The sequence below is a fragment of the Westerdykella ornata genome (assembly GCF_010094085.1).
Source record: "Westerdykella ornata strain CBS 379.55 unplaced genomic scaffold EI97scaffold_1, whole genome shotgun sequence".
NCBI classification, from domain to species: Eukaryota; Fungi; Ascomycota; class Dothideomycetes; order Pleosporales; family Sporormiaceae; genus Westerdykella; species Westerdykella ornata.
The window spans coordinates 2,616,682-2,644,385 of record NW_022986851.1 but is presented as its reverse complement, the minus strand read 5'-3'; the positions used below and the strand labels follow the sequence as shown (position 1 = coordinate 2,644,385).

At 51.5% G+C, this 27,704-nt stretch overlaps 9 protein-coding genes and 1 non-coding gene across 10 annotated transcripts; 3 read left to right on the top strand and 7 right to left on the bottom strand.

Moving 5' to 3' along the window:
- Positions 1-1,131: 1,131 nt before the first annotated feature.
- EI97DRAFT_33950 (uncharacterized protein) lies at positions 1,132-2,416 on the bottom strand. Its single transcript, XM_033794741.1, has 2 exons — positions 1,921-2,416; positions 1,132-1,864 (listed from the first exon to the last, which is right to left on the bottom strand). The coding sequence occupies exons 1-2, from the start codon at positions 2,229-2,231 to the stop codon at positions 1,399-1,401; spliced, it is 777 nt and encodes a 258-aa protein (XP_033659125.1). The 5' UTR covers positions 2,232-2,416; the 3' UTR covers positions 1,132-1,398.
- Positions 2,417-3,016: 600 nt separating this feature from the next.
- Positions 3,017-5,892, top strand: EI97DRAFT_368196 (pectin lyase-like protein; the record flags this gene model as incomplete). The annotated part of the gene is made up of 4 exons (XM_033795122.1): positions 3,017-3,532; positions 3,608-4,670; positions 4,719-4,911; positions 4,962-5,892. Coding segments are annotated over 4 exons (2,703 nt in total), but the record flags the coding sequence as incomplete, so codon positions are not given.
- A 3,400-nt stretch (positions 5,893-9,292) lies between these two features.
- Positions 9,293-9,394, top strand: EI97DRAFT_t9. The gene has a single exon. It is a non-coding gene; the product is annotated as a tRNA-Pro (tRNA).
- A 2,714-nt stretch (positions 9,395-12,108) lies between these two features.
- EI97DRAFT_498141 (uncharacterized protein) lies at positions 12,109-13,427 on the bottom strand (the record flags this gene model as incomplete). The annotated part of the gene is made up of 3 exons (XM_033802541.1): positions 13,201-13,427; positions 12,833-13,141; positions 12,109-12,710 (listed from the first exon to the last, which is right to left on the bottom strand). Exons 2-3 carry the CDS (start codon positions 13,089-13,091, stop codon positions 12,109-12,111), a joined length of 861 nt encoding a protein of 286 aa, XP_033659123.1. The 5' UTR covers positions 13,092-13,141; positions 13,201-13,427.
- A 197-nt stretch (positions 13,428-13,624) lies between these two features.
- EI97DRAFT_410528 (6-phosphofructokinase) lies at positions 13,625-17,015 on the bottom strand. The gene is made up of 6 exons (XM_033796706.1): positions 16,504-17,015; positions 16,288-16,442; positions 15,696-16,232; positions 15,469-15,650; positions 15,383-15,417; positions 13,625-15,328 (listed from the first exon to the last, which is right to left on the bottom strand). The coding sequence occupies exons 1-6, from the start codon at positions 16,611-16,613 to the stop codon at positions 13,975-13,977; spliced, it is 2,373 nt and encodes a 790-aa protein (XP_033659122.1). The 5' UTR covers positions 16,614-17,015; the 3' UTR covers positions 13,625-13,974.
- A 378-nt stretch (positions 17,016-17,393) lies between these two features.
- On the bottom strand, positions 17,394-20,183 carry EI97DRAFT_390368 (HEC/Ndc80p family protein-like protein). The gene is made up of 3 exons (XM_033796222.1): positions 19,879-20,183; positions 17,848-19,811; positions 17,394-17,796 (listed from the first exon to the last, which is right to left on the bottom strand). Exons 1-3 carry the CDS (start codon positions 19,921-19,923, stop codon positions 17,595-17,597), a joined length of 2,211 nt encoding a protein of 736 aa, XP_033659121.1. The 5' UTR covers positions 19,924-20,183; the 3' UTR covers positions 17,394-17,594.
- Positions 20,184-20,218: 35 nt separating this feature from the next.
- Positions 20,219-21,689, bottom strand: EI97DRAFT_429587 (uncharacterized protein). Its single transcript, XM_033797475.1, has one exon. It carries the CDS (start codon positions 21,266-21,268, stop codon positions 20,666-20,668), a length of 603 nt encoding a protein of 200 aa, XP_033659120.1. The 5' UTR covers positions 21,269-21,689; the 3' UTR covers positions 20,219-20,665.
- Positions 21,690-21,735: 46 nt separating this feature from the next.
- On the bottom strand, positions 21,736-23,685 carry EI97DRAFT_429586 (IMP-specific 5'-nucleotidase 1). The gene is made up of 8 exons (XM_033797474.1): positions 23,609-23,685; positions 23,518-23,528; positions 23,447-23,467; positions 23,381-23,395; positions 23,167-23,314; positions 22,371-23,116; positions 22,278-22,323; positions 21,736-22,228 (listed from the first exon to the last, which is right to left on the bottom strand). The coding sequence occupies exons 1-8, from the start codon at positions 23,631-23,633 to the stop codon at positions 21,981-21,983; spliced, it is 1,260 nt and encodes a 419-aa protein (XP_033659119.1). The 5' UTR covers positions 23,634-23,685; the 3' UTR covers positions 21,736-21,980.
- Positions 23,686-23,847: 162 nt separating this feature from the next.
- EI97DRAFT_390360 (uncharacterized protein) lies at positions 23,848-26,013 on the top strand. The gene is made up of 2 exons (XM_033796221.1): positions 23,848-24,250; positions 24,300-26,013. The coding sequence occupies exons 1-2, from the start codon at positions 23,928-23,930 to the stop codon at positions 25,963-25,965; spliced, it is 1,989 nt and encodes a 662-aa protein (XP_033659118.1). The 5' UTR covers positions 23,848-23,927; the 3' UTR covers positions 25,966-26,013.
- A 338-nt stretch (positions 26,014-26,351) lies between these two features.
- Positions 26,352-27,517, bottom strand: EI97DRAFT_355233 (uncharacterized protein; the record flags this gene model as incomplete). The annotated part of the gene is made up of 2 exons (XM_033794897.1): positions 26,352-26,485; positions 26,542-27,517. Coding segments are annotated over 2 exons (1,110 nt in total), but the record flags the coding sequence as incomplete, so codon positions are not given.
- Between the last annotated feature and the right edge of the window lie 187 nt (positions 27,518-27,704).

Genomic DNA, 27,704 nt, shown 5'->3' with positions numbered 1-27,704 from the left:
AGGATGCTAGCTGATGGGTTCACAAAGGTATTATCTGGGAACAAGTGGAACAGGTTCTTGGAACAATTGAGGCTGCAAAGAATGAAGGGCTCAAATGCCCTGAAGGAGATAGACTTGGATGAAGTACAAGGCAAGTTAGAAGATATGCTACTCTGAAGAGGAGATATGGTTAGGTCCAGCTTGCAATGGGTTCTAAGCTAAGAGGATGTGTCAGATGGTAAGCCAGTTTATAGACATCCTATCTGGAACTGGAGAGGAGGACTGGGAGAAGTTTATGTACCAGTACTGTCTGAGGACATGTGGCTAGTGATTCTGCAGTGGCTAGTGCTCTATGCAGCCTTGGTGCCCAGAGAAGGAATATCAAAACCAGTGTCAGGCCCCAGCCTTACACACACAAGCACACACCTGAATACAATCAGTCAACCCATCTTCAATCAATCTTTCTGCCACCGTGACATCTTCAGATACCATCAAATCTGACAATAACAGATAGTCCCTAGATAGCCCTATATAAGATACCTTAGAATTAGGTAAGATAGCTTAGGCTAGCCTAAGTTAGCCTAGGCCTACTAGGGCCACACGAGCCTAAGCTAGAGTGCAAAGATTTCTTTATATACAGCTTAGTCCCTATGCTTTATACAGCAAAAGATTGCATTTATCTTACCTTATATAAGGATGCCTTTAGTACTTAGTTATTTGTACCTATCTTCTATAGGTACTCTAGTCTATACCTATTTTTTATATTTTAATAGATTTAGGAGAGGGCACAGCAGAGAGAGCTTTTAGCAGCTTTAAAATTAGCTTTATAGCAGGCTTTTTAGCGCTTTTCTTTTGCCTATAATTTTAACGGTTACAGAACTTAAACTTCTTACTTTCTAGGTCGGCGGCGAGGTTATTTTGTACGCTAGCGGGCGAAATGCGTAGTTTTAGTAGTTACTATACAAAATTGTATAAAGTAAAAAATCCCTAGCTATATTTGTAGCTAGCTTGGCCTACTTACCCGCCCCCTACAATATTCTAACCTTATCCAAATATAGTTACAATTTACTCTTTCATAGTTGCTGCTTATTAAACTTACTATTAATAGCAGTAACTTACTGTTCGAAACGCTGCCCGTCATCCTCCTGAAGTCTTGCGGCAAAACTTGCAAATAGGCGTTTCGCTCGGGCGGAGTGTGTTCTACCTGAGGGAAGTGGGAGGGAGAGGGAGACGTTTGAGCGGGAAATACTTCGAGACGAACGAAAGATGAGTCAAAGGTCTCTTGGGTTCGTGAGCAATCCATACAGTAGGAACTGGTTTCGGTCATTGGACTTGTTGAGACTTGCTGCTATAACAGGAAAATGCATGATATATGAACCGAGTTAAACAGGCAGGGTATCTCAATATTAGGATTAATAGCTACTGAGTTGGTGGTTCCCGGACCCCGCCGGCCAGAGTTTGAACATTACTTTGCCTCTTCTGCGCTATTTCTCGCCTTCGTCTCCTAGTCGAAATACAACACCAGCAGACACAACCAACGATCAACGCGACGGATACGATCGGCACCACGATAATGATGATCGTGACTTGACGGCCAAGATCACACATTGTGTCGCAGCCTCTGGCGGATGGTGTTGCTGTAGCCAGTGGATGACGGCCATCACCGGTGACCCCGTCCTCGACGACGTAGGTCATACTCAGTGCTGGCGCCATCAGCAAGTCTTTTGCTGGATCGAATACTGCGGATGCAGTAGTGGCCGGAGAAGACAGTGAGTTCTGCGACACCGTTACGGTCCAGGGAGGGGTGCCTGGCAAAGACGGAGAGACAGCGGCGCAGCCGCCATCTGAGGAGCGATCCGTCGTGGTGTATGTGAAGCTTTGGTGACTGGTATGTCCATCAGGGTCATGGTCAGGAAGGGAAGTTTTGCTGTGCTCGCATACCTGGGACAGCATGCCAGAGTCCCCCTTGTCCGGCTCTTCCACGCAGTGGTGGTGGAGTTGACACTGGTGTATGAGATGGGACAGGCGGTCCCTGGAAGATGTCGCGTGCCGAAAGTCGCATCAGTCATGCAGTCGTTTGCCTCGGCCTCGTCGCCATCGTTCCTTCCCAGCGAAAAGAATGTGCAGGTGGCAGAGCTCCCGACCTCGCATGGCTCCACTACTGCCCAGATGTCATCGAAGCAGTATGGAGCAGGTGTGAAGAGAGGGATTGCGGGTGGTGCGGTGGCCGCGGTCACGGGTGTGGATGACATGATGGCCGCGTCCCGTCGTTAAAGTTGAGCTGCTCCGCCTTAGAGATGCAACAAGGAGACATACAGCTACGGAGTTACGTTGGAGGTTGTAAAACGAGAGCGTCCGCGGACCAGTTATATTGCTGATAGACCCTAGCAGACGAGCATTTATCCAAGCGCAGCCACAAGCTGTGCGACCAACGGCGGATTTCGTTTGTATAGATGAAAGCGCTGGACAACCCTATGATCTTGAAGAAATGGATTACACCAACCGATTGGAACGAGATTATACTATGGTACAGTAAGTCGGGCCAGCCAGAATAAGATGAAGTTTAATATATTTCGTACATGGATTAGGGATATAGACAGACTGGATACACACAGAGTACGTATCAATCTAGTTCCCAACAATAATAAAACCTAGATAGGGTCCGCAACTGTGCCTCAGTGCTGCCTACAGAATCATGCCAACCCCTTTTTGCAATTCAGATTTGATCATTCACAATGACCCAGGAGTATGTCAGATATCAGTAGTCAGGAAGCTGTCGGGCTCGCATCCCTCGATCAATTGGAATCATGGGCCGGAACATTCAGGGATCATGCGGCGCTGCTACGGCGAAGTCGAATCGATGTCGCAGCTTGAGAAGCATCCTGTCTTTCGTTGAGGATAGTACAAATATAAAAGACTAGGGACCTCCACAATGAACTTGTTCCGTAGCTTCCCTCAAGTCATCGCATTATCTCGTCCCTCATTACCCTGTCGCTCACTACCCCGTCACTCATTACAACACCTCTTATCTGCTATTATGATTATATTCTTTCATTTGTTGCTCCTCTGCTGGGGCCTTACTCAATTCCAAGTCCTTTCTGCCTCGTTGCCCCGCTTCCGTCTGGTTCAAAGAGCAGACAACTCAACGGCTCCTCTCGCTCGAAATGTCACCGTTGAAGAGATCAAGGCCGCACGTGCAATCGTTAAGGAGGCTATCGCTAAGGCTTCCAAACTCAACAAGGCTCGCTTGGACAACCCGTCGCGCAATGTATACAAGCTTCGTCGTGGCACCCACATCAAAGCGAAGCGTCAACCTGAAGAGCCACCTCGGCCCCTCCTGGATGTTACCCCTGAAATTGCTGCCGCTGCTGCCCTTCTTGCGGAGTTGGATGCAGAAGAAGTGAATGAGGGCGTGCAGAAAAGAGCTGCCGGCTCGTTTTGGATGGAAACCATCGCACGCAGAGGCTCCTACCCATCCTCGTGGGGAGGCTCATCTGGATACAAGGTCTTCCGGAATGTTAAGGACTATGGGGCTCGCGGTGACGGCGTTATTGTCAGTGACTTCCATCGACCACAGTCTCCTGCCTTGGTCGGTGAATTATGAAACCCTTGATGCTGACACTTACAGGACGACACGGCTGCCATTAACAGAGCTATCATGGACGGTGACCGATGTGGCGCGAATTGCAACGGCGCGACGAACAAGAACGCCATAGTGTATTTCCCTGCTGGTATCTATCTGGTGTCGGGAACAATCAAAGTTGTCTTTGGGACCCAGTTGATCGGAGACGCAAACAACAGGCCAGAGATCCGAGCGGCCCCAAGTTTTGTTGGACTCGGTGTCCTCTCCACAGACGAGTATGTTGAAAATGGAGGCACTGGACCGGATGGGAACGCCCTGCAATGGTATATCAACACTTCCAGATTTTACGGCCAGATTCGAAACTTCGTTATCGACATCACTCGAACGCATCCCGATGAGTACGTATGCGCCATCCACTACCAGGTCGCGCAAGCGACGAGCATACAAGATGTCGAGTTGGTCGCTAAGACGGGAACCACTCAGCAAGGCATGTACTCGGAGAACGGTAGTGGCGGTGTCATGTCGGACATCACTTTCCGTGGAGGCAATTTTGGCTTCTACGGAGGCAACCAACAGTTCACCGCCCAGAGGATGAATTTCATTGGTTGCAAGACGGCTGTTCAGCTGATCTGGGATTGGGGTTGGACTTGGAAATCTGTCAAAATTAGCGACTCCGAGGTCGGCTTCCGCTTGCTCAGTGAAGGCGGAGCCGGTACTATTGGGTCGGTCAGCGTCATGGACTCAGTATTCTCCAACGTAGGAACTGCCATTCTTTCTGGCCCGCCGAGCCAGGACCCAGGTACGGGGACCACTGGAATCGTCATCGAAAACAGTGCGTTCCAGAATGTCCCCAAGATCGTGGCCACCACTGCTGGAGCAACACTACTTACGGGAACCTCAATCAAACATTGGGTTCTCGGGCCAACTTACAAGGGTGGGACCAGGACGTGGTCCTCTGGTAAGAGCGCTGAGTATCCGCGTGAGGAGTCGCTTCTCGCACCCAGCAGCGGGGACCTTCCCGATCGGCCATACTTTGAGAGAAAGAGAGACCAGTACGCATCTGCAAGTGTCTCCCAGTTTGTTCACATCAAGGACTACGGCGCAAAAGGTAGGCGTCTCTGATGTTCCATCAGTAGACACCGCTAACAATGCACAGGGGATGGAACCACTGACGACACACAAGCGGTGCAGAAGGCCTTTGATGCTGTCAACGGCAATGGCAAGATCTTGTTCGTGGACGCGGGAGTCTACATGATTCGGGACACAGTCACCATCCCGAAGAACGCGAAAATTGTTGGCGAGTGTTGGGCATCATTTGTGGCAGTGGGAGACAACTTCTCCGATGCAAAGTATGTTTCTCCATCGCCTCAGCCAGAAGGAATCCTAATCAAAATCTCAGCAACCCCCGAGTACTCTTGCGTGTCGGGCAGAAAGGCGACATCGGAAACGTCGAATTGCAAGATCTGATTGTTCTCACAAAAGGCGGCACTGCGGGCGCTGTCCTGATTGAATGGAACGTCCAAGCAGAGAATCAAGGTTCGGCAGCGCTGTGGGACGTCCATGCCCGTGTTGGCGGTGCGATTGGAACGGATCAGAATCCGTCAGACTGCCCTCCTATCACTAGTGGCACGAACCGGACGAAGTGCCAGGTCGCCACGATGCTCATGCATATCACTCCAAAAGCATCGGGTTTCTTCGACAACATGTGGCTCTGGGTTGCAGATCATCTCATCGACGACCCTGCCAGGCAGGATCCAAAGAACAACATGGACCAGCTCTCGATTTACGTAGCTCGAGGTATTCTCATCGAAAGTCAAAAGGCTACATGGTTGTATGGAACTGCTTCGGAACATGCCGTCTTCTACCAGTACAACTTCCACAAAGCAAAGAACATCTTCGCTGGCATGCTCCAAACTGAGCCGCCATACTTCCAGCCAATGCCAAAGGCACCGGAACCATTTACGGGCTTGGTCGGCAGGTATCCTGGCGATCCTGACTACTCCTGTAAAGGGGCCGATTTCGATGGATGCGATACTGCATGGGCGGTAGTCCTCAGGGAGTCATCCAACATCATGATCGCCGGTGCAGGCACTTACTCATGGTTTGACAAGTACACTCAGGAGTGCATCGATGAACACAGATGCCAAAAGGCCCTCTGGTTTCTTGAAAAGAACTACGACAATATCCGTATCCAACATCTTATCACGATAGGAGCGAAGTACATGTTGGTGTCTGAGGGCAATGGAGTTCTCGCAACTGACAATCTCGCCACGAAAGCGCATCCCCAGTGGTCCCATATTGCCTACTACGATGTCCAGTCAAATGGCAAGCAGCCAGAGCAAGAAGACCCCGACAACAAGTGTGATCCGAAGGATGCCACCTTCAAGGATCAGACACCTGTGGGACATTACTATCCTGAGCCTGCCAGTACCGGGTGGGATTATACCGAGACAGGAAACTCGATCATAGACGGCAGCGTTGCCTATGTCACCATCGTCAACCTTACGCCATATACGTTCAAGTTGGATCATATCGACAGCTATCAAATGGACATTATGGACTTTGCGGATATTGCTCCTGGGCAGACCCGACAGAATACGATGAGATACTTCGGCGGGAAGGATGGCAAAAACCCCGTGGATGACAAAGGCGAGGTGTACTACAAGATTGTCCAGGGTACCGAGACGAAGACGGAGTTTGTGGTGAAAGCTCGAACGCGCATTCCAGATATCACCGATGTCCATCGCATTGTCGTCGAATTGGGCGGCCTGGGCGTTGGCATCCGCGAATACGAAGGCAGAGGTGGTGAGCGAGCAATCAATCTCGTCATCACTGGAAGTGAGGAGTATGGCTACTATACCTCCATGTTTGCGCCTCCGATCGGATGGATGCAAGAGTTGAAGGATGTGATTGGGCCAAGAAAAGTGAAACACGTCGTCATGCCGGGAACGCATGATGCCGCCATGAGCGTCATCGGAAAGTATCAGTGGTTGGGTAAGTCACTATGGCTTTGCTGTGCGTGGAATATTCACAGTACCGGCTACAGAATTGACGAAAGTGCAGGTGTCAGGGAAAATACTCAAACTCAGGCTTACAATATTTACGATCAAGCTCGTCTGGGGTCGCGTTACTTCGATCTCCGTATCATTAATATCCGTCAGCCCGACGGAACGATTGAATTTCACACAGCACATACAACAAAGCGTGACCCGCGTGAACTTGTTAAAATCGTAGGCGCAACCGGCATCAGGACTGAGGAGCTCATCAAGTATATTAACCAGTTTACTAGCGAGTAAGTTATACTCTGTACTGTACTGGTTGGTACAAAGCTGACTCAACCTAGATACCCTGGAGAGGTTTTGTTCTTCTATGTGTCCAAGGAGTCTCTCTTCACGATTGACCAACTTGATGGAACCAATATCGTGAACCAATATAGCGATTTCCGCAAGGCTGAATGGGAGGCGCTGCTTAAGCTTCTCAGTGAGGTGAACAATCGTTGTCCGTTGAATGAAACCGAATTGACGACCTCTATCGACGACTGGAAGATGGGAGATTTCATGAACAAGAATAACGGGAAAGGCTGCGTGTTCTTCTTCATGGACAAGCTGGAGGCAGGGTCAAACGCTTACGACATCTCTCGTGGATTCTTCCGTCCGTCGGATTTCAGCCGGAATGACTTCGTGAGTTTTCGCCGACGCAAGATACATGATGGCTTATTAGAGCACGCTAACATTCATGCAGTGGGCCGACGAAAAACAGATACAGCCGCTTGTAAAACAACAAGTCGCCCAATGGGTTGACAACCGCAAAACCGTTGGTAAGCTCAAGGACAACTTCCACATTGCGCAGTGGATCGTGACGCCGGAGGGCGTCGGCGTTACTCTCTATGTCGGTATCGAGGGATGGGCGTCGCGCTACGTATATGATACACTATTTTGGGCCGGCGCCGGCAACATGTCACCGAGACAGTTCCCGACCGTCATGTTGCTCGACTACCTGGGTGTCGTTATACCGGGGCGGACCGACTTCGCAAAGGACGCGGACCACGAGGTGCGCACGCTGGCCATGGGATTGAATCTATACATGGTCAGCGAGAACTGCGATACGGGTGTCATCAAGCACCCGCTGAAGAGGAAGAAGGCGAATGCCATGGTTGTGAACAGTGTATTGGTCAATGAGACGGTGAGAGTAGAGGAGGAACTGTTCCGGACACTGGAGTTAGGACCGCCGCCGGAGCCGGCAGATGTGATGAAGATGAGAAAAAGGAGCCAGGGCGCAGTACTCTTGCGATGATCGTTTTTCAAGTACTCTTGCGATGACCCTTTTTTCAAATCTTCAAGTCGCCAGACATGGGCAAGGTTCTGGCAGGGGAATAGGGGATAGTTTTTACCACCTTTCATGTAATATTCATTGACCTCTGCAGAAAATGATGTTGTTGTGGGAAATGTCGCAGCGATGCGGGTCTCAGCTCCCGCTAAGTTTATATATAATGCCACTCCCGATTAAAAGAGCAACCAACCTCTTCCCCAAGGGCTCCTTCCAAAGCCTTCGTCGAAAACACTATCTGCTTGGATGCATATGTTAAAAGCATAGTACGGCCAACAATTTGCAAAGTGCATAAAGTGAGAGGAGCAGATGCAGACAAGCATAAACCATGGAACGTGAATATCATAGTGTTTTGGTCCACGGATGTAGAGTAGGATTAGGACTTCTTGTCCCGGTTACCATCCACGATGTGATGGGACTATCAAGCTTGCTAAGCTGCAGCTTGGTTCTGTCAGTCTCTCGGCAACTGCGCAATTTTCTTTCGCGTGGATAGCAAGATATATCTTCCGCTGTTCCGTCGAAGATAATCCAACTGACCGTTCCTGCTGCCCCGGTTGATGGCGCTTCAACATCACCCTCTAGAAGCAACGCCAACGTCTAAATGGATTATCACGACATCTTCAGCCTTTAAGACCCATGTGCGCTTTCAACCTCTTCCCGTTCCCTTTACATAGCGGCAGATATATGGCAATGGAATCCAACGACCAGATCGCGCTTTAATCAGCATTCGTCTTCTCAAAGCCAATACTTTAGGCATCCGCATATAGTCCTAAGTTTTATACCTATAGCTAGTAGACTCATATAGAAGGTAGGAGTTCTACAAAGCTTGCGGTTTCGGCTTGTAACGCTTGTTCATCACTTTCAAATATCGCTTGCGATCTGGCAATACTGCGCCACCGTTCCGCATGTAACTTCCCCCGGATTTGTGGACCTATTGCAAGTTTAGTTGTACGTGGGAAGCCGAAGTAGGTGTGCTAGGGACCTCTATAGTTACCATCTTCCTAGTCCTCTCGCTTGCCTCTGTTCACATCCAATTGAACATCCCCCTGCACTTCCTCTGTACTGCTGTTTTCTATATGCAATTTAACCAGCTAGCAGGCGCAGTAATATAGGAGGTCCTGCAGTTAGCTTTATAGCGCGCCTTTATATATAGTAGTATATTTAAAAGAAAATCCTACCTCTTGCATTATTAAGTTGTAGCTAGTTAGCTTGTGCTAGGTACGTAATTCTACCTACAGAGGAATCGCAGCCGGATGTTTAGTCGGGCGTGGAAAGCCGTAGTATCCGTCAAACGGACGCACAGGCTCGCCTCCCAGGAGCACACACCATTCTGGAATCGCAACCCTGAGCTAATTTTCCTCCTTATAAACAATAAATAGTAATAAATTTAACATACAAAAGGCGGGTCTTATGGTCTAGTGGTATGATTCTCGCTTAGGGCGCTTACGGCGCTTACTCCCTGAGCAAATTTGCGAGAGGCCCCGCGTTCGAATCGCGGTAAGACCCTTTTTTGGCCTCCGCCTTCGAATAGGAAGAATTTTCTTTTCTCTACCTTTCCGAAGTCTGACTCAAGTTTCGTGTTCTCCACGGCATGAGGCAAATTGCTTGCTTAAACTTAGCGTTTCCTGGAATGCTTTTCACAAAAGCTCCCGCGAATTCAACTGCTGTTGCTAGAGGAAAGTAAGTACATAGTTTTTATTGCTAGGATAACTACCTTGTTAACAGTACCTAGGACGGAAGACTAATAGGACGTAACGAGAGACATAGAGCGACGCTAAGGTTGTACGCCTCTGCTGCTTCTATAGAATCGTCGTAAGAAGAAAAGAGGGGTGGTGCTTTATAAAGTCTTAGTATGTACATCCCTCTACAGGCATACAACAGCAGTGTAACCAGGCTTAGTTGGGCAGGCATTTTATATGTAGAAAACATACAGGAAGATATCGAAATGTCTAACGCGGAAACGGTTGCGTTTTAGTATATACATCCCCGGGCCGTTAAACTATGTCTTCCTTTGCTATTGTTTAGCTTCGCCCTATTATGGATTGATTCAAGCAGAGGAGAAGATTCGCGGTTGCGGCCGTTCATTTTGACGCTGTTATAGGTCCGACATCGAGGATTTCTTATCTTCTTCGGCGCTCCTGATACATAATCCCGGTTTCACAACCGCTCTGCTCTCGTGAAAGAGATCTGTTGTATTTGAACAATACCCCAGTCTCTTCGTTGTTGTTGAGAAGATTTAATGAATGTAGATGCCAGGCGTGGATGCATTTCTCAGTCCCACATTTGGCGGAAGTGTCTGGTTGAAACGATGGTGTTATTGTTAGGCACTGCCGTAAATGGAGCTGTGTTCGCCAACTCGATAGCTACAACTCCAGTCTTCATGGCCTCGACTGGATTCCAAGTGCTCGTATGAGAGTGGAACCGACTGGAATCCTTCTCACAATGCCGCTACCGTGATCTTTCTTTCGAGAAAGAGCTATGGTGTCGGTCCATTCCACTTTTGTTGTTACCAGTGGCGTCTTTGCCCTCTATAATTCAGAGTCTTTGGGCTGTAATCTTCTGATCGGGTCCTATTGGAAAAAAAAATGGCTGGTGAGGAGTCCACAAAAGAGAAGAACTCCATGGACGTTGATATTTCCAGGAGCGTAGGGAGCGGAGTCCTAATATCTACTTAACAAGTGTATAAACACTAGTTGGCATTGGCGAAAAAACTTCAACCAGAAACACTTAAGTCTTGCTTTAGCAGCTGCACAGTTCCCGTGACCTCTGATTTGCTCTATGCAGTGCCTGCTTTTGCACTTTAGTGACAGCAAGGTGATGGGCGTCCGCCGTCATGCGTAAACGGGGCCCGCTCGAACCTGGTGTCTCATGGAGTCTTCGACGCGCAATTGGGGAAAGTGCAAAGCGTCGCCGACATCAACACATGTACAGCTGCTTCAAATTTTGCCATGGCAGGCCAATCATGACGTATTCAGTGACAGACGTCCCTGCTGCATTGCTTAGAGAAGTTTTTACGTAAGTTGTTTTCATGCTTCGTCAAGTCTTCATTGGAGTAGTTGGGGACATTAAATTCGCCAACGCGTTTGCCCCATATAATCTCCTCTTGAAACAGGAACTTTCTGCAACTTGCACGTCCTTCCGTTCACCGCGTACATGCTCCGGTATTCAGCTAAAGCGTATCGACACACCCAGACAAAGGCGGTAATTCTGTTCCGGCCGCTCTCGCTGTTAAGCTCCTTGAATTGCTTACTCCTATGGATTTTGGGAGATCTTTGCAACATTGACTCTTGACAAACCTCCCATGAGGGTGACCGGATCGTCGTTGTGTTTAGTTGAAGCGGGGTCTTGTGGAATGGACAGCTCAATGAGTATCAGTTCACTTTCAGTGTCGGTGGTCGCGTCTGACGCGTCTCCGATGATCAGATCAAAGGGGACCTGAACACCGATATCGTCCTAGATCAATGGGATTATTCGAGACTGCGTCGATCAACCTCTTGCATGGACGGCAGGCCGAGAGAATCTCTGGTTGTCCTCAGTCAAAGCAGCTTTCTTTTCAGTTCCAGCATGAAGCCAGCCATTAGGCTTCTTCCAGCCGAGTGCGGCAGCAGGTTGCCGATTGAGCAAGATTGTTCCATCAAGACTTTCGTCCTCGCATATGTCCGTAACATCCATTCGTTTGCCATTTGGCGGCAAAAAGATAAAGCGGCCGTATACATAGGAGATAGGGTGCACTGGGTCACTGAATGATTTCCAGGTTCACGGATCCACACCGACCAAGCATTATCGGCCTGGTTGCTCCCTTTCCTGTCCCCAACCGCCATCCATATCCCATCATACCATCTCGAACGCCCCAGCGATTCGATCCACGGATGCGATACCGTAAAGAACACTGAATTAGCACCAGATGCAATAATGATTAGCCTGTTCAATCCTTGTCTCCAATTTTTCCTTATTAGATAGTCACCAACGTACGGACTGTGACGATCGAACTTACACAGTTCACATCACTCACCTCCTTGGTACCAGGCTAGCAGCGTCTACCCTAGGGTATGCGGACCTGGGAAATTGGGATGAGAGACCCAAAGCATACGATCCAAAGGGAGACCGAAAATGGAGTCCTTTATTCTGCCTACGATACTCTCCGCTTACCACGCAATACTCACTGCGCTTAGCAGCCAGAAAGTATGCATCACCAGACCCTCTCATCTTACGCCCCTTCACTACCCCGGCACCTCATGCCGCGCGACACTTCCGGCATCTACCTCACACCTCCCCTGCCCATGCCCATTCCAACCGTCCGAGTCCGACCCCGGCACAGGCGGCGAGTTATATACCTCTTTCTCCGCAGACGCAGGAACCGCGCCACTGATCGCAGGAACAGATGACAAACGGTACCGCGCGACGATTCTCCGCCGACAGACCCAGCACGCAGCCAGCACGCCCAGGAGGACCAGAAGCGGGATCCCGAGTCCGAGGCCCAGCGCCATACCCAGCGTCCTCGTCTCGCCTGACTTCCCATTCTCAACCGTGCTCGCATCGCCAGACAAAGGCGGTGCCTGCGTGGTAGACGGCAGAGCCCCATCCGTCACCATACTCGACGATGGAGTCCCTCCTCCTGTGGCAGTGAGAGAAAAAGCGCGACTGATGGACGCCGCAGCAGCTTGATCCTCGACCACGCGAATGGTCCTTGAATTGAAGCCGAAGCCGTTGAAGATGAGGGCGTTGAAATGGGTCAGTTGGTTCGGCCAGTCCGGGTCGGATGTATTCACTGGGGCGGCGGTCCAGGAGAGGCTTTTGGGTTGCGGCGAGTTGGCTGTGTTTTCTGTTCTTTTTCGTCAGGATCGTACGCATACCCATACCCATGCCACTGCGATCATTTATGCTCTTGGACCCCCCTATGGGTGAAGACCGTCGGCAGAGGGATTATTGGTGATTGGCACGAACCTAACAACTTAACTGCGTAAAACCGCGGTTCCGCCGTGCGGTCTCGCTTCCACTGGTACTGCCATATAGTAATAGGCTCGATGTAGTCCGTCTCCCAACGCAGCGTCACCTTCTCCCCGACAACCAACACGATATCCGAACCTTCGAGGCCGTCATTGGTGAAAGAATGCGGAGGGTAGGTAAAGCCATTGTCGCGGGCAACAACGAGCTCGAAAAACAGCAGAAGAAGAGTAACAAGGGAAAACGCGCAACTTGACATGAGGGAAGCTAAGTACAGCCTTCGCGCGAGGCGATAGGGGGCTCTGCTCCCTTTTAATTGTTAACATCAGACCTCCCAGCTCTCGCGTTCTGGTCTCGCTTCCACTCACCAAGATCAATGCCAAGTCGAGAATGTTCAAAGTGTGTTAGCCGCGACAATTCTCAGGCCATGGCTTGGAGATTCCCGCTTTGGTTGGTGAGATGGCCGCCGTGGCGCCACGGCCAGTGTTGCAGCGGAATCACTACGTACCAAGACCTACCTATACAAGTGCAGGGCAAGCATGTAGTGCGAGTACGAGTCAAGGTAGTCTTCTTGGAAAGAAATATATCGGCGGAGACCAATTCAAAGGTTAGTTGGATAGTATTCCCGCGGCTTATTTATTTATTAGTTATAGCATCTTAGTCCTCGAATTCAATCTTATATTACGTACAATTAATGTCTACAAGTTATATTCGGATGGTAGGTATTTCGCTTATCCCATCCCTACCCAGATACTCACGCTGCATATCTAATAGCATATAAGCGTACCATGTACACACGACAGATGATTCACATGCTATTCACCTACAGGGCTGCCTAAATTCTACCAATCCCCGTCGCTCACCATCAGCATCTCCTACACGCGCTGCCGAGAGCGCCGCAAACCGCCTGCACACACCCCAATAATGGCAGCGAAGCCCTGTATTCGATACCGAAAGTCTGAATTCCTAGATGTTACATCTCACAAACCCGGCACCCCTATACGTCCATCTACAGAATCTCCGTTCCCGTCGTAAACCCCAAATGTCCGAACCGGAACGACTGCATTGCCGTGAACCCCTTACCATCATGGTACGCCAGCGGACCTCCGCATACAGAAAGCCAACCCCACTCCTTCACTCCTTCACTCCTTCACATCCTTCTGTTTGTGAGCGTCCTTTGGCGACTCATAGTAACTCCCCTGCTTTAAAGGCGGCCTGCCACTCAACGTATTCACCACCTCCTTCAGGTCCATCCAGAACTCGTTCAGCGGCCTCCTCGCCGGCCAGTCCGTGTGGTGCTTCTCCACCACCTCCATGGGCGAGAACAGGACCTTGGCGCCCTGGATGCCAATCACGGCCGTGGACAAGGGGTCTTCCGCAATCTCGCTCCTCGATTTGCCCGCAAAGCTCTCCAGATGCTGGAGACTCCTGACGCCGAAGCGGACGGCACGGACGCGGTCCATGGGCGAGGGCGTGGTGCCCTGCTGGAAGTGTCCAGGGACACCGTGCCTGGACTCGAACTTTCCTTTGCCAGCTTCGGCGATCATGTCGGCGATGATCTGGACACTGTATACCTTGGAGGCTTGCTCGTTGACCAGGATGATCTTTCCGGCGCGGTTTTGGCCCCTGTCTCGGAGGAAGACATTGCGCAAGTGGTCAATATCGTGGTCTAGCATCTTGATGTTGATTCCTTCTTCTGGGGTATAGACTGCGAGCGCGCCGATGCAGAGGCCGGCCAAGGTAGCGATGTAACCTGATTTACCACCCTGGGTCTCGATGACGAAGACTCGCCGCCGTGATGCCGACGCAGACTGGCGGCACGCGTCGCAATACTGGATAAGTGCATTCAAGCACGTATCGGAGCCAATCGAGTATTCCGTCCCAGGAACGTTGTTCGAGATGGTAGCCGGCAGGATGACCATTGGAATCTTGAAGGCCTTGTAATGTTCGCGACCCTTCCTCAGCTCACTGACGGCAGTGAAGGCCTCGAAGCCGCCCACGACGAAGAGCGCCTGAATGTTGTAGGTCGAAAACACATATGCGACGGTTTCCAGATCCTCAGAGGGAAGCCCTCTGTTCGTTCCGATTTCAGAGCCGCCCTTGCTGGACCACGACTCGGCTTCCGCCCAAGCAATGTCACGCACCGCACCGAGGGGCTTATCGCTGTGGTGCCTAATGAGGCCAGGGAAGCCGTTGTACAGGGCCACAGGGGTGTGTCCACGAGCGAAACAGTATGCCACAGCCGCACGGGTTGCAGCATTCATGCCACCTGCTGGAGCGCCGACGTGGATGATACCGATCCGCATCCGCTTCTCGGGTGGCAGCATGAGATGTGGCTGATCGGCTGCCGTGGTGATCTTGTAGGCATTGTAGTATTCTTGGAACTCTGCGTCCCGCAAGTGCATGGCCTTTTCGAAATCCTTGTTGTTGATGGCAACCGCGACTTCTTTCGTCTGTGCTACAGCTTCAACGAGCGGACGTCGGCAAATCTTATTCCTAGGTAGGGTTAGCCTGGCGTCCTATACAACTGAAACGGTAGAGAAGACTTACTCTACAATGCAGATTACCGGACTCGGTTTATCGGGCTGTCACAACGTTAGCTGAACTTCATGCCTGACGTTGAAAGCTAGTCGTACCGTGCATTCCAAAACCGCCTTCACGGCATCAACACCTTGGAGCGTCGCAAGCATACGATCGTATGCGCACGGCGTCCCTCCTCTCTGAACATGCCCCAGGGTTGTTACTCGTGTATCTAGCTTCGCTTGATTCGACAAGATGTCCTTGACCATGTTCGGCGTTATCTTATTGAGTTTCTCGTCTGCACTCCGTTAGCCACGTCGCGCGTCAGGAAAGGAGCACGAACCTATTGCGCCTTCAGCAATGATGACAATAGTTTTCCGCTTGCCCAACTTGCGGTGCTTCTGGACGGTTGCGCACAAGTCCTCAGCCCAGGTCTCCTGGCATGGGTTCTCTGGAATGAAGATGAAGTCGGCACCCGTCGCCACGCCCGCCATGAGGGCCAGCCAACCGCAGTGCCTCCCCATGACTTCGATGATGAAAGCGCGCTGGTGGGAGGTGGCCGTGGTGTCTACGCTGTCCACTGCCTCACAGATGCGGGTGAGGGATGTGTAGCAGCCGATGGTGGCGTCGGTCATGGACAAGTCGTTGTCAATGGAGCCTACAAGGCCGACAATGTTGAGATGCTTGAAGGGCTCGACATCCTGCTCCGAGAGCTGGCTCGAGGACACCAGTTCTTCCAGGAGGCCAGGCCACTCTGCTCGGAAGACGTCGGCTCCCGTCAAGCTGCCATCACCACCGATGACAATCAGAGCATCGATGCCCTTTGAAATCAGGTTTCTCGCGGCTTGGAGGCGACCCGGCCGCTGCATGAACTCCTTGCCTGCCGGTTTTAGCGCCCATTCTGCCACCATGGAAGCTGTATATCGCAAACTAACATCGTGCTGTGCCAATCAGTGTGCCACCCTCGGACAGGAAACCTCGAACGTCCTCCCAGGCCATTGGCCTAATCAAATCGCCTCCCTTGACGAGACCATCGTAGCCTTCGTAGATGGCGAAGGCTTCGCACTCGTAATGGATTGCCATGCGCACTCTGTCGCAAGGCTCTGTCAGCCTACAGGTCTCTTTAGGTCGCAATACTGGAGCATACACACATTGCACGCACGGCTCCATTCATGCCAGGTGCATCACCTCCGGAGGTGAGCACTCCAATTCTCCTCTTCTTCCCCGGTAGAGGTGTCGGCGGGACACCACCAGACGTCATATTGTTCGCTCAAGCTCTGCGGTGCCGAGATGGCGGGGGGTGAGGGAGGTGAGGTGAGGTAGGTAGGATCGGAGTAGCTGGCGGTCTCGGCGGGGTAAGTCTCGGAATAAGAAATGAAGGACTCGGGAGGGCTCGAGAGGGCTCAGCTGAAAGCTCAAGGCGACCGATTGGAGTGGAAGATGGGGTGAATGGTGTTGCACTGGCTTCTGGACAGACCTGCCTGCCTTCCAAAACCTTATCGACAAGGAAAAGGCGCGGGGGGGCAACACAGTACAATACAGCTTGGAACCATGACGTGGGGTACAATTTTTTGCTTCTGGAAAACGGCCGCCGGAGTGGGGCAAGCCGACCGCAAGCGCGTTCCTGAGCTATTATTTACTGGCCATTATGCTTGATCATCGGTCATTTCTGTTGGAGTGATACTCTCCATCTTCTTCCCTTTCGCATTTATCTATCATATGACATCGGTGTCTTTCAACGCGCGCAAGGGTCCGCGGGGGATATACGAATAGCGAGAGGCCGAGACCGCAGCTCAATAAGATCCCCAAACGGACAAAAAACACTTTTCCTCTGGAATGTGGGTCGCCGAGTTCCCCAACGTACAAATAGCAATTACTACATATCAACGGAGGCCATGCCGCGTGTGGGTGTGTGGCTGGTCTAGTGGTGGGTTCCTTTGCTTAGCTGTAGTTCACATCGGAGCTTATTAGTGGGTGTACGTCCTTCTAGGTACACGGAGCACATCATCTTTTTGTAACAATGTGCATGCATACAACGCACAATATATCAAACTGGACGGGTATATGCAATCAACCAACCGTTCTAAAAGAGAGGTATCATCCAACCATCCAACCCGCCGCAATATCATCCTTTCAACGCCGAACCTCCCACCAAATCGAAGAGGCAACGCAGATGAGATACCCCAAGCATACAGGCACGACCCAAACCTCAACGCCATTCGTCACTCCACATAGACGAAGCTCACTGCTCAAGCTCCTCCGCATCACCAAGCATATCCTGCTCTTCGTAGCTGCGTTCCACCTCATCGGCGATGAACTGCTCGTACTCCTCCAACGACCGCTGGATATGCAGTTTGAAACGCACAATGTCATCCAACATGCGTTCAATCTCGGTGTGCAGTTCTTCTCTAAGAGCATTGGCCCGCAGAGTGAGTTGTTCATATCTACAGTCTGTGTTAGCAATGTGTCAGTGCAATAGGGACGAAAGGACATACTCAATATTCACTGCCATCTCCCTCTGCACCATCAACTGCACGTTGTCTCCAAGATTACTCCTCATCCTGCCCAACTCCTTCTCCATCTTCTCGATTTGCGCATCCGACGCCGTCTTCTGTGTGCTCGTAATCTCGCGCAACTTTTCCAGCTCTTCTTCTGCTTGCGCAACCTTGTGTCCTAGTGCCTCGACCTCGGCCTGCTTCTCGTCCATTGCTTCTTTGATTTTGTCGAGTAAGTCATGGTTGTTCATGTCGGCTTCCAGAGCGGCGTTCCGACGCTCCGCAATGTCCCTCCGCAGAGCCAGAATGTTGGACTTGACAGTACCGCGCAGATCCAGATTGAGGAGGTGATGGGGAGAGTAGCCAGTGCCAGCGTCAGCAAGCAGACGGTCACCCTCTTGTGTGGAAGCTCCCATTTGTGACCCTGAGAAGTTGGGACCATCGTTGATCGTAAGAATGAGCTCGTAGTCCTGCCCCTTCGCATTGGGCGCTGTAGATGGTATGATACCAATCTGGTAGCCCAGGTTATTGAACCGCTCTATTGTCTGTTCCAACTCGTCCAACTTGCGCGACGCAGCGAGCTCCTTCTCTGCTACCCGCTTCTTCGATTCTTCGGCGCGCGCAGCAACCGCTTGTAGCGACGACTCCAGTCGTTCCTTTTCCGTCGCCATGCGGTCAATGTCCGAGATGGTCATTCCCCGGCTATCGACAATAGCCTGGAGCTCCTGTTGTTCCTTCTCGGAAGCTTCGAGCTCCGCCTCAATCTCCTTGATGGCGTTCTCCAGAAACTGGCATTTCTCCGTGTACTTCGTCACTTTCGCTTCCATGGAGTTGTTGTAGTTCTCGAACTTGACGCGGTCCTCTTCCAGAATCTTGATCTGCTCTTCCAGCTTCGCGATCCTTGGTCCGGACTTCCCGAGCTCGTCGATCTGTTCCTGCAGAGCTTTGTGCTCTGCCTCGAGGATCTTGACGTGCTCATGATTTTGAGCGTTGGCCTCATCAAAGCGTGCGGCCATGCGCTCGATATGTGGCTGTATAAGCCTTGCTTGCGCCTCCTCGTCTTCATCGTCGTCATCTGCTGTGAGCCATGTTCTATAGGCGTCCGAAAGGAAGTCGAAGATAATGCGGTCCCCAGACACATCGAAACCAGCTTCAAAGCACGCATCATCGTACTGCCCAGACTCAAACGCTTGCATGATCTTCGCCAGTTGCATCATCCAGTGCAAAAGGCCGAGGAAAGTATACCAGTTGTTCCCTCCCACAGCAGCAATCTGTGACTTCATAATCGATTTCTCAAAGGGATAGCGCATCTGCTTGAGCAAGATCGGAACCTCCTGATCAATCGATTTCTGGAAGCGGTATCCTCGGTCTATCTTGCGATACAGCCATTGAAACATGCAGTTGAAATCCTTCTGTGTTGGGGACGTCATAGACTTGCTTGAGAGTGAATGCTTCGCCTCCATCTCGAAATTGTTTTGCGTCAAGTACTCCATCAGCTCGTGCGCCATCTGCTGTCGTGTACTCGCATCCTTCAGTCTGCGCGGATCTGTCGGAACGCCAGAAGGAAGCGGTCCAGTCGCAAAGAAGGACTGTTTCACGCCGGTTTGACCAGGGCCATGAGAAGGTCGCCCCTTAAAGACACTACTACGCCGTTGTGTTTGGTCAAGACTAGAAGTGGGAGGCGCGGGCGTCTGAAATATCGAACCAGGTGCCAGACTTCTCCTTGCGCTTGTCGAGCCGCGATTGACGGATTGAAGACCCATTTCTGCGAGGTTGGTCCCGGATGACGACCGTTGAAAGATGGGCTGTGCTGGTCGGCCTGCAGCAAGAGACATTCTGGACCCTGACTGTGAGCGTCCGTGGGTGTACGGGCCGGATGTGTGCATGTTGACGGAGCTTGCGCGCTTCAAGGCGGAGGACGGCATGGGAATCGCGGATACATTGTGACTGACCGGGCCGAGGGTCTGCGCGTAATGTCAGCTCCCTGTAGAGCTTCGCAGCACTGTCTCCTAGGCATAAGAAGGCGCCTACCTCGCGCGGTCTGCGCACTGAGAAGAGGCCCGTTTCATGGGCCATGTCGCTGTGTGAGGGTCGCTGTAGCTGGTATGAATACACAGTATGTCGCGCTAAGTAGATGTCGCAAGTAAGTTGGGCAACAAAATTCGGTGCGCCTCTGGCTGTATCTGGTGCGCGATCAAAGGCGGGTGGTTGAGATGGTAGTGCATGTGGAGTGGGTGGGCGTTTGCGCGCTTTCGTGTTTGTTGTCAAGCTCGAGCCCCACCTGCATGGCAACGCCGCACGTGAGTGGTCGTTCAACGGTGTACCTTCACCTTGTTAGTACCACCCACGAATGTTGCTGAAGCCAATTCTTGTACGAAGAATTAATGATATGTATATTTATCTGCAATAGCAGCATCTGCTGAATTATACAAAGGGAAAAGGTCGATCCGGTGTCCGGAGAGCGACGCCTAGTCAAATGGCAATAACAGGAAGTGTCTCATGCGCTCGTCCCAATAGGTCCAACAATCACCCCACAAGCCCAATCTCCCTTCTCTAGCCGGGACCACCCCCTAGATGCTACTACGAGTAGCAATATGTCCCTTCGATACTGGCTAACTCTCGACCGGGGCCTGCTCCCAATGTCTTTCAGTCGCTCCTGACGGGGTATCGTGTCGTATGCAAGAAGGGGAAAAAAAAAAGGATATCCACCAATCTTTTGAAAAACCAATGATGGCCTGCTAATGCATCCAAGAATCGACAAATGTCATTAAGTTGAACCCTCCTTGTTCCTCTCTCTCTCTCTCTCTCCGTCCAGTCATTAGTTGATGTTTTTGAACAGATCTTCAGCACCCAGGCTCGTCGTCTCTTCGCTCACTCCAAAGGCAGAGAGCGAAGGTAGCGCTGGCGGGGGCGGTCCCTGTTTCGCAGGCGGCGTTTTGTCGCTGACCTGCGCGCCATTGCCCTGGGGTGCGCTATTTTCTTTCATCTCCGGCAATGGGCCTCCCATGAATGAGCTCTTCCTCCTGCCAAACCAGCCGCTGCTCCTCTTCCTCGTCAAGCCCTGTCGGCTGTCTATTGTTGCCGGCGATCCCGGCCTTTCTGACCTCAAGCTGTCGGAGGACGATAACGGGCGTAGCCCAAGGAACTTTCGCACGGAGCCAGGCCGCTTGCCTACGGGGCTTGTTGGAGAGAGTGTTCCGCTATTCTCCCCATTTGAGAGGGTGCTTTGATGCTGCGAACTATCCGCCGATTTGGCTGATCCCTGCTGAGGCGGCGTAGGATGCGAGTCGAGCGGGCCCTTCCCCGGGGTAGGAGGGCGCGGTGTTTCCGGCGGCGATTCTGGTGGTGCGGGGATTTGAGTGCCCTCGGTCAAGGAGAAGTTGATGGGCGCGAGAGTAAGCGGCTGGTACTTTCCCACCATGATGCGAGTTGAAGCTTTGGGATATTGTAGGGACGTCTGATGCTAGTCGTAGGCGTTGAGAGGGTGCAGTCGTGTGAACAACACGTGGCGGAAGGGCAGACAGTGAATTGAGTGTCGAGCTCAGGAGTTTGTAGACCGGAAAGCTTGACGCTACAAGAGCAAATAACACAAAACCGACGAGGGTGCCGGCGCGATCCGAGTTATCTGCGGGAGCGGGTTGGTACCGTGTATAAGGGCCCACGTTGAGAACCGATTCCAAAACCTCTTCTCTTCAAGACGAGGTAGGATGTGAATGGTGAGGAGGCGGTACGTGGATGCGACCGTTGGAGTGAAGCTTTCCCCTTCTTGCGGAGAGGCTTAGGTGCCTGCATCTGGGCAGGGACAAGCAACGCTAGGCCCAATTAGGCTGCTGGCTTCATCGCCTTATGTTTTGTGCAATTGTTGCTGGTTGCCATGGAAGCTTATAGATATCGAATACTTGATGCTATTATATCCAGGGGTGGGGTATATTAATTCGGTCGCCAGCCAAAATCCCTTTACAATGACGCATAAACGGAGTATGCCACGCTTCAATCCTGACTGCGACCTCCTCACACTCTCAAAATCACCGTTCCCCTCCACAGCATGACCCTGCACAGTGTATCGGGAACCTACGTGCCTCTTCTCTTTCCACTGACGGAACAGACCCAAGAAGATGATCAGTATCTACCCCTCACCGGGTCTTTCGTTGCTGCATCTCCTCCAATTCGGCAATCTCATCCAGCAATTGAACCGTTTCTGCCGGGCTCGCAATCCAAGCCGTAGTGCAGGCGAGGCGTGCTTTGAAGTCATTCGCTCCGGCAGACAGGAACTGGTCTCCGACATGTAACGTTTTGCCCCCCTCTATACCTCCAAAGAATCGCTGGCAGGCAAGTACGCCCCAGGATTTATCTCCAATGTCGACGAAGACGTCGTTTCCACCTGGGGATTCGTCAGCAGAAGTCGGGATGATGAGTGGAAATCATCATACCATTGAAGGCGCAGAAGGGAAGACGACGTCCGACAGGAGACATTTCCTAGCTTGGTCAGCATATGTCCGCTCCTTTCGAAAGCTCTTACAAACCAGAATCTTTTGCACGATTAGGACCGTCTCCTCGAGTGTCTCTCTGCAGAATTTCTGTCCTCGTGCGGGTACAATACCCACCGCTCTTTCTTTTCGAACAAGGATAGCTTCCATTCTCATATTCCGTATCGTTTCCCGAAGAGCAGCTTCGGCAACGTCAAGCAGCTCCGTTATGTCCTCCTCCGTCCACAACAGCATCTCGTCAAGCAACCACTCCTTCCGTGGCACCCACTTGAGTAGATCTGGACTGTCACCAGAGAACTTGAAGCAGAAATTGCTCTCTCCGCCAAGAACAACGAGGTTCTGCTTGATTGAAGTCGGAAGTTCGGAAGCATGTAGTGCATCGAGCAGTCCGTATAGGCGTTCGTAATATCTCCTGGCTTCAGTGTATCCTGCAGCCGTCACGATACCAATCTTGGTACCACCTTGCATCAGTCTCAGGATGCGTGGAATCGCGGTATTATCCGGAGTTAGACACTGTCCATCATCATAGAGGGTGACATCTCCATCGAACGTTACCAGTTCCAAGGGGCCAGCACGAACGAGACTCATTACCTGCGCCGTGTTCAAGACCAGTCTGATATCGTTGAATGAGGGCGGAACAAAACGACGGCGACTGATACACCGACGCTGGTCCTGCCATATGAACGCATCATGTAGTGCCAAAGGTGTAAAGAAATTGGCCACGGTCGGTACAATGAGTTTCAGTTTTGAACGATCCTGTGTGCCAGATTTCTGGTGATTTACTAGCTAACGTTAGCTCCTGTAACTTGAGCTGAGTAGGGAATAGCTATACTATGGTCATTCACCATCTCTTCCACATCCCGCATGATCTCAGCATACCGCCGCTGGGCAGCGGTGGCCATCTGCTCCACGCTCTCATTTCGGGGCTCAAATACAGCCGTGGGCTGGGAATGAAGGATAAAAGGCACGGCTAGGAGTCCCTGGAGGAGGGTGGTTGTTAGCGGAGAGGCCCGCAGTGAGGTAGTCTAGCGGGGCAATGGGCATACCTTAATCCATTCGATCTAAAGTAAAAGATTAACCAAGGCATTAGGCATCCCAACAATATCACTTACAAGCTGATCTCGTCGGTGGGTCTGACTGAAGCATTAACATCTTTTCTCACGAGAGAGCCCGGCGCCCATACCTTGAGAGCATCTGCATGAGCCAAGTTAGCATGGAAATCAACAGCTTAATGAAACTTTTACCGGAGAACGAAAAAGACGCGAAAGACTTACACTCTACTCTATACCTTGTTGTCATATCGCAAAAACGAGTGTTATCGAAGAAGTGATGGTGAATTGAGAGTCGTGGTAGATGGCAGATGACCCCCCGGTTGCACTCCGGGGTTGTCACTCCCTTGTCAAGGTACCGCCGCTAGCCTGAAACGGCATGCATCTTATCGATAACGAATCGTCGGAGCTCGGAGAGCACCGACCTGACCCTGGTCGCTTTGAGCTCCATGAACTTCGCTCACATTGCGTGAAAGAAGCATCGCACTCCGAATGTGGGTCTAGCTACAGCCACTACTTACAAGCCGTGGATGAGCTTCCGATTATGTCCGCTAGCGATGCGACTGCCACGGTCTTCCTACGACCATTACCCAGTTCGAAGAACGATGATTCCTCACCGGCAGGCCTTCAACTGCAGCTGGAACGCCTGGCGGCTGAGCGCGGCTTTCTGAGGGACGTCACGGAAGAAAGTTTACAAAAGGAGATTGAAGAGGGGCGGAAGGAAGAACACGATGATGCTGAGAACATCATGGAAGGTGTGGAGGGAGAGGAGGAGGCTGCGGATCAAGCTGAGAAGGATGATACCACACTCGAGGACCGACAAAAGGAGCTGCTAGAGGCGAGAAATAAAATGTTGAATGCGGTGCAGTAGGTCTTCCAGGGGCTATAGGCAAGGGCCATTGCTCACATCACATAGGCACGCGGGTTTTTATGCGCTGAACACACTTGATCTAATCTCATTCCTTCTGTCGCGAGATCCCAAGCGGTCGGTCGAGACATCCATGAGTCCCGGATTCAAAGCGCAAAACTTCCCACGGGGCTCATTCGCCATTGGAAAAACCCCTCATCCATTCAAAGATGCGAAGGAACTCAAAGTAGAGGCATACAAGGAGGAGCGCGTACGCCTGGCGAGTCGAGGTTCCCGCATGAAAGCCCTAGAAACAGCTACAGGCGATATTCTGAAAGCTGCAACGCAGCTGGAGACGGAAGTGCGGAAAGAGGTGCAATACTGGAATGAGATCTTGGCCATATCAGAGAAGGGGTGGCCCTTGCAGCGGCTCAGGAAGGATGTGGTGCGATCGCCCTTCGCAGTGCGGTACGGATCCCCGGAGGCCAGTGATCACTTCAAAGCACGGGGGCTTGCACCTTTGAAAATGGATAAAGACGGGAAAATCATTCTCGATCCCAGCCTCACACTAAAGCCAAAGACGCTCCGTGTGAGGGTCAGTGAGAACGGAGTTATCACCGCCGAATCTCGCCTCACTGCGAACAAGGGGATCGCGGAATCCGACATTGAGGAGTCCATCAAACTTGCACGCAACTCTGTTTTCGAAGAGGAGATATATCACGAAATCTGTATAGAAGCTCGCGATCTGCTTCCTTATGGGGTAGAAACTCGAAACTCCGTGGTCGAACTCGAACTCTCTGCCCTAGAACAACCGTCCTTAGTACCTAACGACAAAAAGATCCTCATCGACTGCATTCCACTGGACGAAGATGCGATATCTCAAAAAGAACAGACATCTGAATGGGTCGCGGAGGTTGTTGCTCAAGGCCTGCGCCTTCTCCTTGGCCATGAACATCGTATGCGCCGCTACCGCAGAGCAACGTCGTCTCGGTCAACCCCGGCCCAAAGGCCCAGAAAATCATCCCCGCCTCTTCTCCGCACCCTTCTCGCAATCGTCAGCCACCACAACGCCGTAAACTCACTTCAACAATACTTGGAGCTCACAGGGCGGACCCTCAAAGCAGCAGGCGTGAACGTGACGCTGAATTTGACTCGTGAAAAGTCAATGGCAGATCTCAGCCGCACCCTCTCCAAAACGGAACAAGGCCTCGATCCCATACACCAAGTCCTAGAACTCCTCGTCAAGCCCTTGGAGGGTGTGGCGAAACTCTCCTTTCCTTCGAATCCAAAAGGCACTTTGGTGATCACTGTGCGCACCTCCTTCGGCCCTCCCACATACGGCACCCAATTCAAGATCACTGTGCCCGAAGCACTAGCAGCCACTGTCACCACTGCCACCCTGCCAAAGCGCGATTTCAGGTTCCAGAATTTGGAGGAGGTGCGGAATTACCTCTACTGGGCGCTTTCTTTGGATATGGCGCATGGGTTGCTGGCGAAGCAGTATGGAAAACAGGCCGAGGTTTGGCTGAAGGAGCCTAGGTTTACAGTTACTCTCACGGGGAAGCAGCAGGCGGTGAAGAAGATCGTAGAGGTTGAGCTGCAGGATGCGAGATTGAGTGTAACGGTTGGAGAGTCGATATTAGGCGACATGGATGAAGGCGCGGACCGGGTTGAATGGAGTGACGGTGTGGGAGAAGGCTCACTTGTAGACAAAGTGAGAAGCCTTGTGGGTTAGAAGCCCGAAACAGTAGCACATCCATGATAATTAAGAAATCAATACTCGAGTCATCATTTGAGTACCTATCAAGCAACCTTGGGGTATCGAGAAAACAGGAAGCTGCCGTGATGTGCTGATGAGCAGGAATTACAAGGAGTAGGGCAAAAGGAACATCAAACAGGTGTACAGAAGGAAACCGAAACTCGGAGGACCAGGAATTCAGACGGACTATCGCCACCAGAATAAACACTTTACTTTTTCTCTGCTGCGGCGCCTGGCGATGGTAATTGGGAAACCGATGGTAAGTCATTCTCCTTAAGCTCACCACGTTCGGCAGCCGATCCCGCGGTAGTCTCATCTTTCTGGTATGCATCAGAAGGTGCACCTTCCACAGAAGCTGAAGCTGACTCAGTTACGTCGGTGAAGGAGGAAGCGCTGCTAGCAAGTGCAGAATCCGCTTCTTGTGCAGCAAGGCCTTCTTTTTCGAGACGAGTTTCCCGGCCGCGCTTGTGGCAATACCAGAAGACGAATAAGAGAACTGTCACATGTAAGCCACTCTGGGGTGTCTCGGGCGTGCGTACTGTGAAGACTTACGGAATACAGCAAGGGAAAGCAGTACATTCGTTCCCGTCATCAGTACGGGGAACCTCAGTTTCAGGAAATGGAGAATGCTTCTCAGCATGGTGGCTACAGCGCCCTCAGCCGAAAGCAGGCTCTTCAGACTCGGGATCCGAACGCGCTTGGACTTGGATTTCTTCTTCCCCGAGGCAGCTTCACGTTGTTTGCCATCGAAGCCTGGCTTTTCCGCTTGTGCGGCTAGCAGCTCTGGAGCGAGGGTGGCTGATATTTTGGCCGGTAGACTCTTGACGAGATTTTGTAAGAAAGGGGGGAGATCGCTGTACATTTTCTTCATTTGCGCGTCGGAGTCCGTAAGAAGCTTCTCGAGATCATTGTAAGCCGTGGGAACACCATTGACGAGATCTTTCAGCACGAGCTTGAACTTGTTCAACAGCTGCTCGGACTCCTTGCTGAAACTGAATACACGATTGTTGACGGCGGCAAGGTTGAGTTGATCTAGGATGGCTGTCAGATCTTGCTCTTCCTTCTCTACTTCTTCCTGTTCGGGAGACTTGACGGCTTCATTGGCGGAGTGAGTTGCTTTGATGCCACTCTTTTCGTGACCTTTTTTGTCATTCTTGTGCTCTGGACCCTTGCCTTCTCCCTTGTCCGAGCGCTTGAACTTGGACTGTACCAAATCGAAATAAGACATGACACCCTTCTTCTTCTTCTCTCCACTTCGTGCAGTTTCCTCCTCTTTCCCCTTCCCTTTCGCCTTGTTATCGCTATCTTCCACAGTTATTTCTGGTGGATTTGTCCCTTCCTGTGTATCCTTTCCGGCTTTCTTCTCTCCTCCGTCGAGAGTAGAAACAGGCCTGTCTGGAAGCGGTGGTGGTGTGCCCTCAGGCTCTTGCGATAAGGAGGCGAGACGCTGGAGAAACTGCTCGTCTTCTTCATCCAGGACGGGAGAGGAGGCTGGTTCTTCCTTGGGCGAGGAGACAGTGGGTGCCGGGGGCAAGCTGGCTTTGTCATGCGTATCGGTTTCTGGTTGTTTGGATTGTCGCCGGAATTTCTTGATGTTAAAGTATGAAAGTGACATGGTGGATGCGGGGTCCAGGAAGCGGTAGGAGTATGGAAGATATTTGGGGTGTAGGATGGTTATGTTCTTGTATGAAGGCTGCACGGCGCGATAGCTCGAG

What these genes read in the sequence shown, in the direction of transcription:
- EI97DRAFT_33950 (XM_033794741.1), bottom strand. Translation starts at nt 2,231, where the DNA reads ATGTCATCCACACCCGTGACCGCGGCCACCGCACCACCCGCAATCCCT. An exon ending in ACTCTGGCATGCTGTCCCAG is followed by an intron (nt 1,865 to 1,920) that starts GTATGCGAGCAC and finishes TGGACATACCAG; the next exon opens with TCACCAAAGCTTCACATACA.
- EI97DRAFT_410528 (XM_033796706.1), bottom strand. Translation starts at nt 16,613, where the DNA reads ATGACGTCTGGTGGTGTCCCGCCGACACCTCTACCGGGGAAGAAGAGG. An exon ending in AATGGAGCCGTGCGTGCAAT is followed by an intron (nt 16,443 to 16,503) that starts GTGTGTATGCTC and finishes GCCTTGCGACAG; the next exon opens with AGTGCGCATGGCAATCCATT. An exon ending in ACTGATTGGCACAGCACGAT is followed by an intron (nt 16,233 to 16,287) that starts GTTAGTTTGCGA and finishes TAAAACCGGCAG; the next exon opens with GCAAGGAGTTCATGCAGCGG.
- EI97DRAFT_390368 (XM_033796222.1), bottom strand. Translation starts at nt 19,923, where the DNA reads ATGGCCCATGAAACGGGCCTCTTCTCAGTGCGCAGACCGCGCGAG. An exon ending in CAGTGCGCAGACCGCGCGAG is followed by an intron (nt 19,812 to 19,878) that starts GTAGGCGCCTTC and finishes CATTACGCGCAG; the next exon opens with ACCCTCGGCCCGGTCAGTCA. An exon ending in GAGATGGCAGTGAATATTGA is followed by an intron (nt 17,797 to 17,847) that starts GTATGTCCTTTC and finishes CACAGACTGTAG; the next exon opens with ATATGAACAACTCACTCTGC.
- EI97DRAFT_429587 (XM_033797475.1), bottom strand. Translation starts at nt 21,268, where the DNA reads ATGGTGGGAAAGTACCAGCCGCTTACTCTCGCGCCCATCAACTTCTCC.
- EI97DRAFT_429586 (XM_033797474.1), bottom strand. Translation starts at nt 23,633, where the DNA reads ATGACAACAAGGTATAGAGTAGAGT. An exon ending in AGAGATGGTGAATGACCATA is followed by an intron (nt 23,117 to 23,166) that starts GTATAGCTATTC and finishes AACGTTAGCTAG; the next exon opens with TAAATCACCAGAAATCTGGC. An exon ending in TAATCGTGCAAAAGATTCTG is followed by an intron (nt 22,324 to 22,370) that starts GTTTGTAAGAGC and finishes TGACCAAGCTAG; the next exon opens with GAAATGTCTCCTGTCGGACG.
- EI97DRAFT_390360 (XM_033796221.1), top strand. Translation starts at nt 23,928, where the DNA reads ATGTCCGCTAGCGATGCGACTGCCACGGTCTTCCTACGACCATTACCC. An exon ending in AAAATGTTGAATGCGGTGCA is followed by an intron (nt 24,251 to 24,299) that starts GTAGGTCTTCCA and finishes CACATCACATAG; the next exon opens with GCACGCGGGTTTTTATGCGC.